We start from the raw sequence: 12429 nt of genomic DNA, 5'->3' as shown, positions 1-12429 counted from the left end.
ATTATTTTAAAGTAATTAAAGTGATAAATGTTTATGTTGTATTAATGCTGATATATTTCATTAAATAACGTGTTTGAGCATTATAATCAATAGTCATTTTTATGTTAATGAAGCTTTTGAAAATGATAAATGCTGTTGGCTATAAAGCTTTTAAAGGGACCACATTATATCTGAGGTTTGAATATTTCCTGAAAGTTTTAAAATATTTCCTGGGGATGTTGAGCTAATAAAAAAAAAGAATAAAGACGCTTAATATGATGGAAAAACCTAACAAAAATTAAAATGAATTTAGCTGCAGCTGTAATAAAGTATATTATTGCGTTTATATTTATTATATTAAACTATTATTAATATAAAGCATAAGCAACTATAACAAATATTTATATTACAGTTAAAACTTAATTTAACAAAAAAATATTATTAATTAAAAAAAACAACTTAAATTTAGAACTTTAATAAATGATATTTAGAGTTGAAATAATGATTAATTGAAAAGGCTAAAAAGAGCAAGTTGTCCGTGTGGCAGCTGCTTTAGAAGTTTTTCGCTGAGATTCCTGACGTGTTTGCATTGAACTCAGTGTAGATGGTGTGTGTGTAGTGTGACTTGAGGTCAAAGGTCAAAATCCAATGTGGTGCAGAAAAGTCAAAACCATTTGTCTGTATTTCGTTGTGTATAAATACTGTTTGCGGCGCGACGCCGACGCCTCCGGTTCACTCCGGTCGTAACTTCTCCGCCGTGTCGTGCCTCAGGTCAGCTGGTGGACTTCATGAGGCGCGTGGAGACGAGGGCGCCGCTGTCATGTGACACCGTGTTGAAGGTCTTCTACCAGTCGTGCCGCGCCGTGCAGCACTTGCACAAACAGAAACCCGCAGTGATACACCGAGACCTCAAGGTTCGTCGGAGACTAACACTAACGTGGTACGAGTCTGTGACTCTCTGTGTCTGTGCTGCAGATCGAGAACCTGCTGATCAGTAACCAGGGCACCATCAAGCTCTGCGACTTTGGCAGCGCCACCACCGTGTCTCATTACCCCGACTACAGCTGGTCGGCGCAGAAGAGATCCATGGTGGAGGACGAGGTGAGGCTTCAAACCCGAGAGGTTTTGTTTGTTTGTTTGTTCGGAGGAGGAGGAGGAGGAGACGTAATTGGATCGAGGTCTGGACGAGAGAGGAAGCTGATCTGGTTAATTACATTGACATGGTTAGCACAGGCTGCTGATGACCTCAGTGACATGGACCCCAGAGATGCTGGAGATGAAGTTTATTAACCTGATTGTGGCGCCGGAACCCGGTTTCAGACCCGGCAGATGCCACAGAGACGAGGGGTGGGGGGGGGGGGGTTGACTGTGTTAATATTTAAGAACGGCTGCCGTCACTACAGCTATGGAAGTATATTCAAGCCATTAGAATATTTTATGTTTTAGGTTGAATTTAACGTTTAAAATGAGCAAAATGTATTGTTTTCTTTAAATTGAAATAATGTTTTTTAAGCATTGAATTATTTTATTTTTAATTTTTTTTACCTTTTATTTTCTAAATTGAAAGTTTGAATATTATTGTAAATTAATTAAATTCATTCATCTTTTTTTTTCTTCTAATAATTACATTAATTTAAAAAATCGAATATTTGAAAAAAAAAAGCATTTTCTATCACGTATATTCTTTTTGTTTGATATTCTTGTTCCAAAAATTCAAAAATAATTCTCTAAACTCAATACTTATTATTTATATATAATTTTTTTATAAATTTATAAATTTATAATTTTTTATAAATTCCATATACTGTATATAAAAATGTTTGTAATTGTACTGACATTTCTATATTGAATTATAATTAATTCATACTATGAATAAAACAATATTGAGTTTGGAGGACGGGTTATTGCAATTATAATATGAAACTGTTAATTACAATTTTTCCATTGATTCAACAATAAATTCTCTTAATTTCAATCATTTTTAATTTGTAGCCTTTTTGTTTTACAATAGTGCCAAAGTTTTTTTTATTACATTTCAAAGCTTACGAATAAAAATGTTGAATTTTGTTTATTTATTTTAGAGTTATTTGAATAACAATATCAAACTCTTATTTCAATTTGTTTTGGAAATATTCAATATATATACACTTCATAACTTCTTCACTATCATTTATCATTACACATTATCATTCCAACAATTTAGAAATTAATTCTCTAAGTTTTAATCAAAATCAGTTTAAAAATGTTTATATAATGGTGCCAGCATTTTTATATTGAATTTTGAAGAAAACAAATACAATTTTTAGATGTATTTTTGAATTAGAGGAATTACAATATCAAACTCTAGGTGTAATAAATGAATATTGCTATTTATTTATTTAATTGGATTATTAAAGCCTTTTTAATGTACAAACCATTGATTACTGTTATTTAAAAGTCATGCAAAGCTTGTAAAAGTAACGTCATCTTGTCTTCCAGATCACAAGAAACACCACTCCAGCGTACAGAACCCCAGAAATGATCGACCTCTACTCCAATTTCCCCATCAACGAAAAGCAGGACATCTGGGTCAGAGTCTGACCTTTGAACTCTCGTGTGAAAGAAGTTGTCTTCTAACTGATGGTCCATTTACAGGCTCTGGGCTGCATCCTCTACCTGCTGTGTTTCAAGCAGCATCCCTTCGAGGACGGAGCCAAACTCCAGATCGTCAACGGAAAATACTCCATTCCTCAGAACGACGTCAAGTACACCGTCTACCACGAGCTCATACGTGAGTCGGACCCGCTAACATTTCCATACGTTTGTTTAGATCTTACGCACATAATTCCAATAATTGAAAAAAAAAATCTGTATTTTTAATTTTTTTTATTTGTAACCTTTACAATTCTATATAAAAGTGTTTTCTATATTAGTGCGAATGTTTTTATATTTAATTAAAAAATATTGAATTTCAGTAATATATCACTATTTTTTAAGTATTGGAATTACAGTATCAAACTTGGCAGTAAAATATAAGTAAATTTTGAAGTGAATTTTTTTTTTTTTTTACGCAGAGTTTGATGCTCTCGTTCCAATAATTAAATAAATAATGATCTAAATTCTATTTTTTTTATTATTATTATTTGTAGCCTTTAAAAGTATTTGATGCACTCAATACATTTATTCAAAAAAAATTTAGATTTAGATTCAATAAAGTAATGTTTGTATAATATTGAATTTTAAAGGGACTAAAGAAAATTTGAATTTCAAAAATCTATTTTATTATTATTGGAATTACAATATCAAGCTCAGTAGAATTCACATAAAAAAATGTATATTTTTGTTCCAATATTTCAAAAGGGAATTCCCAATTTCTTTTTTTTTGTAGTCTTTTTTAATTAAGTTTATAAATGTTTGTGTAATAGTGCCAACAGTTCTATATTAAATTAAAATGACAATAATAAGATGTTTTCCAATGGTTTAAACATTCAATCGAGATACATGTTCAATACAAGGCATTGATTTATTATGTATTTGTAACAATTTCCTAAGAAAAAATCAACTGGGTTTTTGTAAATTGGAAGTATCCTTTAGCTTAGCTCAATCACGGGCATCTTTATAGGTCACCATAGAAACATTTATCTCCGGTGAACTTATCAGTAGTGTCGGCGAAGTGAAGCTTCGTTTTTGTGCATTTTTAATGTCTATTTTTTGAGAAACAAGTTTGAGTTTTATAGCATTATGGTTTGAAGTTAGTGTACGGTCTAACTCTTGATGCATGCGCGGGTGAATCTGGTCTGTGTTTGGGATTTTCTAAGGCATGTTTACCACCGTTGTTTCATCGTCCACCTCCTCGCTCATCGTTTCCTCCTCCTGTTGTCCAGGTTCCATGTTGAAGGTCAACCCGGAGGAGCGTCTGTCCATCACCGAGCTGGTCAACCAGCTCCAGGAGATCGCAGCCGCTCGCAACGTGAACCCCAAATCTCCCGTCACAGAGGTGTGTACAGGCTCTGCTGTAGTACGTGACTGCAGTACCTGTCCTGCTCCCCGGGGCTCAAAAACCTGCTTCGTCACACTTGACAATCGCACTAATGCGGCGTCGTGCTCGCAGCGACTTCATGCCCGCGGGGGCGTCTGGTCGTGACCACATAATCAGCCTCAGCTTCTGAAGATTCTCGCCATAAATCCTGAAATCCTGCTACTTGAGGCCAAATCCTCGAGCAAAGTTGCGATTTATTCTAAGCGGATTTAAAACACCTCAGGTCTCACTCATCCCTTCCCCCGTTTATTGATTGATAGTCTTGGTTTATTTCCTTTTTAATGCCACTGCTTCAACACAAGTCTTAGATTAGCAGGAAGAAGGTGGTTTGTGCCTCAATTTTCTACCAACAAATTACAAAAACACACATTTAAAAAATGCAGATCCTTTTTTTGCTTGTCTGTTTAAAATATTAAGTCAGAGAATTTACAGTTTTGACAACATCAAAATTACGTCTTTAAGTTCACGTTTTTATTGTCTTAATGTCTCAACTGTACGATCAACACAAATGTAGCTGCTGCTAGCTTGAGCTAGGTTTTGCTAAACGTTCCTCGTGCGACATTAGCTTGAATTAGCTTGATTATAGCATGAATACAGATAAGTATTTGGATATTCTAAACGTTTAAAAGCAAAACATTGTCAGCCTCTTAATGACTTACCTGGACAAGTAAAACAATACACATGTAGCTCCTGCAAATTTAAGCTAGGTTTTGCTAAACGTTCCTTGTGCGACATTAGCTCGAATTAGCTTAATATAGCGAAATTACTGAGAAGTATTTAGATATTCTAAATGCTTGAAATAAAACATTGTCAGCTTCTTAATAGCTTACCTGGAAGATCAACACAATTGTAGCTGCTGCTAGCTTAAGCTAGGTTTTGCTAAATGTTCCATTAGCTCAAATTAGCTTAACATGGCATAATTACAAAGAAGTAGTTGAATTTTCTAAATGCTTAAAATATGAAATTGTCAACCTCTTAATGGATTACCTGGACGATCAACACAATTGTAGCTGCTGCTAGCTTAAGCTTGATTTTGCTATTAGCTTACTATAGCATGAATACACTGAAGTATTTGGATATTCTAAATGTTTAAAAATACAACATTGTCATCCTTTCAATGACTTATCGCAAAATTACTTACTTACTTACTTACTTATCTAGACAACACGACAAAAATGTAGCTGCTGCTAGCTTGAGCTAAACGACACTCTCGCAACATTAGCTTGAATTAGCATTGACAGCTTCTTACTGACTTACCTGGATGGCAAACAAAATTGTAGCAGCAGCAGCTAGCTTAATCTAGGTTTTGATAGCTATAGCACACATGCAGAGAAGCCGTTTATCTCAAACATTTAAAAAAAGATCAGTTTTTTATGCATGTTAAGCTTCTCCATCATTTTAGCGTCAGTTAAAGTTGTTTGTCTAGCTGTCTTGTTTGACTTAAAGAAGTCAGAATGAGGTTTTTCCGCAACCATGAGGTGCTGATCCTCCTCAAACCGACAAGAAGTTCTCATTTTGGATGTACGTCAAGCGTTATTTGGTTGTTTCTTGCATCTGTAGCCGCTCGTGTGTCGAGCGAACGCTGATTTGACAGCCGCTGATCTGATTAGTGCTAAGAAGGGGTTTCCCTGTTGGACATAAGGAGATTATGGTCTGTCCATTTCCCCTCCTCTGTCGCCCGTCCTCGCAGAGGAAGAGGGAGGTGGAAGGAAAGCGTCTCTTGTTCCGTTCCCCGACCATGATTCGAAGCGTGTCGACTGCGCTAGCGTAGCCGCGGTCACCATGTTGGGCACGTACTACTGTTGGCGACCGGTCTATGACGGCTATGAATCTCTGCAGCTGCTGGAGCAGAACGGAGGCTTCGGCAACAACGGAGCTCAGCCGCCGACACAGTTGCACAACGTCCACAACAACGCAGGTAAGACTCGAGACGAGTTTGATTTCTCAGCTTCATTATCACAGAGCATGTGATCTGACCACCACCCGTTTGCCAGTGAGGCCTTTGGAGCCTTCTCATGTCCATTTCAATGTATAAGAACATCTAGTTGTTTGTCTTAATGCCTGGAATCGCCACATGTATTTATGTGAAAATACAAGTCGTTGCCAGAATGAAAGCACGTCCAGAAGTTGAGGGAGTGCTTGATTTGAGTTTGGCGTTCCCATTTAGGAAATCTTTGGACTTGTTGGGAATACTGGAAGATATCACCAACAAAATGTTACTGCTGAAAAGTCAGCCGGCTCTAGTCAATATCTTCAATTGTTTTTAGTTGAGATCAATAGGTACCATTAAAAGAAATGTGTTTTCAAAACAATTTTTCATTTTTGACAACTTGAATCTTAATTTATTTTTCTATAAATCCGAAATAACTACATTTTATATTAATATTTTCCTCTTGGCCTTAAATACTTTAACGAAGCCTTTCTTTTAATTATCGTTATTTTTTAAAGAGATTAACCATTTACTCCCCATTTAGGGTTAAGATGACAAATGTTGAAACTGTTTTTTAGTTAAATGTCATTTACGATCTTAATGGTCACATGACGCATGAATTATTGAATGACATGCATAATGTTCAAATGACTCGTTTAAATGATAGCACGACGCACAAATTGTTAACACGATAAAAAATTGTTAATGTTACACACACAAATTATTTTAAGACACGCATAATGTTCATATGATACACATTCATTATTTAATGACACGTATAACTTTAACATGATAAAATAGTCTTCACATGATACACATTAATTATTTAATTACACGTATAATGTTAACATGATGAAATAATGTTCACATGATACACATTAATTATTTAATTACACGTATAATGTTAACATGATGAAATAATGTTCACATGATACACATTAATTATCTAATGACACACATAATGTTAACAAGATAAAATAGTGTTCACATGATACACATTAATTATCTAATGACACACATAATGTTAACAAGATAAAATAACGTTCACATGACACACATAAATAATTTAATGAAACGCGTAATTTTAACATGATACAATAATTTTCACATAATACACATGATTTACTTTATAACACGCATAATGTTAACAGGATAAAATAATGTACACATGACACACATTAATTATTTAATGACACACATAATGTTCACATGATACACATTAATTTAATGACACACATGATGTTAACATGATACAATAATTTTCACATAATACACATGATTTACTTTATAACACGCATAATGTTAACAGGATAAAATAATGTACACATGACACACATTAATTATTTAATGACACACATAATGTTCACATGATACACATTAATTTAATGACACACATAATGTTAACATGATAAAATAATGTTCACATGATGCACATTAATTATTTATTGACACGTATAATGTTCACATGATACACATTAATTATTTAATGACACGTATAATGTTCACATGATACAATAATGTTTACATAATACACATGATTTATTTAATAACAATTATATTGTTAATATGATACAATAATTTTCACATGATACTTATTATTTACTTAATGACACGCATAATGTTAACATGATACAATAATGTTTACATAATACACATTAATTATTTAATGACACACATAATGTTCACATAATACACATGATTTATTCAATAACACTTATATTGTTAATATGATACAATAATTTTCACATGATGCAGATGATTTACTTAATAAAACGCATAATGTTAACATGATAAAATAATGTTGGCATGACACACTTAAATGATGACATGACGTGTATTATGTTCACCTGATAAACATAAGGTTCACATGACACACATAAATGAATACATGACATTGATAAAGTCAGAATTCTGAAATATCAATAATAAATAAATGTAGCAACTAAATGTCCTGAGAATAAAATATTTAAATTGAAAAAAGGTCATTATTTGATGACTCTATAACTGAGTTAAAAAGCTGTTATTAATGTTTTTGTGACGTATGACATCAACGTCCGAGTGAGAGTTTTCCATGACATGTGTGAGTGACCCGTTAAGCCGAGCATGAGGATCTCCGTCATGAGCTCCTAAAGCGAGCCTGGTCTACTGACATTAGCTTCACTCGGGGAGACCACGACGCTGCCAACACGTGAGTTAAGAGGATCAGTGGAGCGACCATCTGTCCCGCGTGCTCTTCATGTTTGTGACCTACTACTGGTCGCCTTTGTTGACCGAGATATGTTGGGACCACGCGAGATGAACACGACAGGAAGTGGAAAAATAATTGAGATTTTAGTCAACATTACTGCTCACTGTCGGACGAAAAGAGGAAACAACCTTTTTTTTGTGTGTTGCAGGCATTTATGACCCGGACCAGTCGGCCAGTGGGATCCTGGACATCTTGAGAGGAGGGACGGAGAGATTCCTGACCAACATTAAAGACACGTCGTCTAAAGTCATCCAGTCGGTAGCCAGGTCAGTTTTTCTTCATCTTGACTTGACACCGTTATGTCCTTCCTTTGTACGGCATTACCATATTGAATATTGCTTAAATTATGCTTTAAGAATAACTTAATATATATTCATTCATTTGTTTAGTTTGCACTGGTTTGCTCTCACGTTAAGTTGATAACAAAGTATCATCATTTACTTATGAGTTTTCCATTTCGATTGGTAAATAACAATCTGTATTTTTCAAATTAATGTTGATATTTTCTTATTTAAATAGACTCAATTTACAACCTTAAGATCATTTTCTACCACGAAGAAGCTCATTTAAAAGGAGTAAAATAAATTTCTAAACATAGCCTTGGGCTCAACATCGATGACCAATAAGCTTCGGAGAAAGATAATTCCTCTTTATTCTTCAAAGTAACTTGTTTATCTCATGTAATCCCATTTTTGATCATCAAAAATGAGTGAATAATCCAAATGTGTGTGTTCTGGCATCTCCTCGACATTTCAGTTGTTCTTCATATCGTTTCTTAATGCGTTGCTTCATTTGTTTCAATGTTATGTTCATTTTTTTTGTCGTTTGTTTCTCTGTCCTGCCAAAAAACAAACAAAAAAACCCCTCATGGTCCCCCATATGTTCCATCACCTAGCACCCCAAGGTAAATATGGGCGGGGCACCGTCTGTGTGCTGCTGTGTGTGCGAGTCCAGTAGCTCCTGTGTGTGTCATCTTTAGCGACTAAAGTCATCGCAGCTAACGCCGCACACGTGAATGTTTGATCAAATAGAAGGTGGAGTCGATCCGACGCTCCACCGCTACTAAACCCCATCTGTTAATCCATTAACTCAACCATTAATACTAGATCCAATAATCCTTGTCTTGTAGATGTTTTCACTCGCTTTCATCTGCAGTTGTTTGTTGTTTTGTTCTCGCTGGTGTCGCTAGGGAGAAATTAAATGTTTATTGCTAATAAACACTGGGAATAAAGGTTGGTAATTGAAAGAGATGAATGGAGGCGAAGAAGAGAGTGCAGCCAGGATAGACTGTGAACGAGAAGCTTTTATTAAAGACTATAACCTGCTTTAAAACAAAAATGAGACTGTGAGTTGTGACTGTGTGCAATAGTGAAACACATCTAGGGTTCAAGTCAAAAACATCAAATTTTCCCTTTCCCTGGTAATTCTTTGCCTCGGTAATCATTGCCTGATGGAGTTGATCTTGTGTTTGATGCAGTTTAAATGAGTGTCAAGTCGACTACTGAGGCTCTTGTTGGCTAAATAAACAGTGTGAAGACATTTGTTTGACACTTAAACTTTGCCAAAAGACTTAAAAGACCTTGAATTCAGAAATAAACAACGACATGACCTCACTGTTCAGTCCAAAGATGAGCTACTATGACAGGACACGCATGATTACATAAGATATAACTTTATTTATCCCTTAGGAAAATTGCTTTCGGAAATTGGGAGTGTTCACATGACACACACATAAATAATCACATGACACACTTCAAATGATCACTTGACATACATTATGTTCACATGAACACATGATCACATGATCACATGACGCATAAATGATCACATAACGCACATAATGTTTACATGACACACATAATGTTCATGTGACACACATAATGTTAATGTGACACACATAATGTTTAAATGACAAACGCAATGTTCACTAACGCATCAAATGATCACATGACGCACAATGTTTACATGACACACATCAAATGATCACATGACGCACATAATGTTCAGGTGACACACATCATTTTCATGTGACAGACATTATGTTCATGTGACAGAAATAGTTTTCCTGTGACATGAATAATGTTCCATGACACACATAAATGGTCACATGACCAGGTATGAGTGTCAATCATACATTATTAATAACAGTTCCTGACCATCCTCTTTTTTTCTATATTAATTTTACAAGATAACTCTAAAAAAGAAAACAAAAGAAAGTTGACATTGCACATATTAAACATCTTTGGTTTGATTTATTTGTTTTGCATATTTCCAGTACATTTCCATTTCAAGCCTTCAGAAAAAAATAAAGTTTCTAGTGCAAAAAACGGTGACAAAACAATTTAATATTCACTGCTAGTCCGGGGTTTCTGTGTAATTGTATTTGCTTGTGTGTTTTTGCATCTAGGTTTGGTATTGTTGATTTGTCTCATGGTTTGTTGTTTCTGCTCTCGTGTGAGGAAACAAACGTTTTTGTTTCGGCTTCGTCTGGTTGTGTTCTAAGATTAACTTCATCAACAATATAATTTAGAATCGTAAAAAAAAAGAAGCTAAGAATGGATCAGTTGTCGCACACGGTGATGAGTGGATGCCAGTCTTGTGTCGTTGTATTGAAGACGCTATGCTTCTCTCTCAGCTATGCCAAGGGAGACCTGGACATTTCCTACATCACCTCCAGGATCGCAGGTCAGCGACAGACTTTTCTCGTCACAGATTCATCCTCCTGGTGCTGACAGAGTCTTGTGTGCGCAGTCATGTCCTTCCCAGCAGAGGGCGTGGAGTCGGCCATCAAGAACAACATCGAGGACGTCCGGCTGTTCTTGGACTCGCGGCACGCCGGACACTACGCCGTGTACAACCTCTCCAAGCGTTCCTACAGGCCGTCTCGCTTCCACAACAGGGTGCGTAGATTCACATGATGATCTGGCGATAAAATGCATATCACGATACAGGGGCAACGATACCGTGTGTTGTGATACTGTAGGATTTATTTGTAGTATTGTCGAGTACTTGACTCTGGTGTTGCAGAATTTACAGACCACATGAGTCTTGATGAAGTCGTAACTGCTTTCAGTTGTTTTCAAATCAAAATATGTCCAAACATCAGCTTTAAAAGCTTCTGGAGTCGACTGTATCCTCTTGTCCTCAGCCATCACTGCAGTCTGGTGGGATATTATTGTTCCTTCAGCTGTGAAGGACAAAATGATTGCTGCCATCTATTGGCCGAAAAAAAAATTGCGACAAGGAATTGAACAAACTGTGTGAATATTTGCATGTTGGCTGTAATTTTTAAATTATTTTATTTATTCACAATTAATGTATTATATATAAACCATAAAAAAGGAAATTTGAAATGTGTATTTGTGCGATAAAAACTAAAGTGCTGTAAATATCTGCATGTTAATTGTAAAAAAAAAAAAAAATACTATACTATACTTATCACAATACAGGGGCAATGATACAATATATTGTGTTACTGTAGTAACAAAGATATATGTGTAGTATTGTCGAGTACTTGACTCTGGTGTTGCAGAATTTACAGACCACATGACTCTTGATGAAGTCGTAACTGCTTTCATTGAGTTTTGAAACCAAAATATTTCCCCAAATCAGCTTTAAAGCTGCTGGAGTCACTGTATCCTCTCGTCCTCAGTCATCACTGGCGATGATCTGGCGGGATATTTTCTTCGTTCATCTACGAAAAGAAGTAATGATTGCTGCAATCTTTTGGGTGGAAATTTTATTGCGACACGAAAATGAACAAACTCTGTGAATATTTGCATGTTGGCTGTAAAAAAAATTGAATTATTTTATCTATTCACAACTAATTAATTAACAATAAAACATAAAAAAGGGGGAAAAAAGAAAATTTGAAGTGTTTAATTGTGCAATAAAAATGAAAAAAACGCTGTGAATATCTATGTTTATCACGATATAGGGGCAATGATATGATATATTGTGATACTGTAGTAACAGATATATGTGTAGTATTGTCGAGTACTTGACTCTGGTGTTGCAGTATTTACAGACCACATGACTCTTGACAAAGTCGTAACTACTTTCATTTGTTTTGAAACCAAAATATGTCCAAACGCTGATGGAGTCGACTGTATCCTCTCGTCCTCAGTCATCGCAGGGAATTTATAGTTCCATTAGCTGCAAATTGCGTAATGACTACTGCCATCCTGTGGCTGGAAGTTTTATTGCAATTTAAATGAACAAACGTTGTGAATATTTGCATGTTAATGGTAAAAT

The 12429-nt window shown here is 35.3% G+C and overlaps 1 protein-coding gene across 1 annotated transcript in view; it reads left to right on the top strand.

The window, feature by feature from the left end:
• gak (cyclin G associated kinase) overlaps window positions 1-12429 on the top strand; it is a 30410-nt gene that overhangs the window by 7649 nt on the left and 10332 nt on the right. Inside the window, exons 5-13 of the mRNA XM_087788753.1 lie at window positions 751-893; window positions 955-1080; window positions 2458-2547; window positions 2614-2749; window positions 3843-3955; window positions 5837-5915; window positions 8324-8441; window positions 10811-10860; window positions 10927-11075. Coding sequence (XP_087644879.1) covers window positions 751-893; window positions 955-1080; window positions 2458-2547; window positions 2614-2749; window positions 3843-3955; window positions 5837-5915; window positions 8324-8441; window positions 10811-10860; window positions 10927-11075 — 1004 coding nt within the window. The remainder of the gene's footprint in view (window positions 1-750; window positions 894-954; window positions 1081-2457; window positions 2548-2613; window positions 2750-3842; window positions 3956-5836; window positions 5916-8323; window positions 8442-10810; window positions 10861-10926; window positions 11076-12429) is intronic.

This window comes from Callionymus lyra, chromosome 1 (genome assembly GCF_982586985.1).
Source record: "Callionymus lyra chromosome 1, fCalLyr1.hap1.1, whole genome shotgun sequence".
Classification (NCBI taxonomy): domain Eukaryota; kingdom Metazoa; phylum Chordata; class Actinopteri; order Syngnathiformes; family Callionymidae; genus Callionymus; species Callionymus lyra.
Note: the sequence above shows the minus strand (reverse complement) of the source record. Positions and strands in the feature narration are given on the sequence as shown.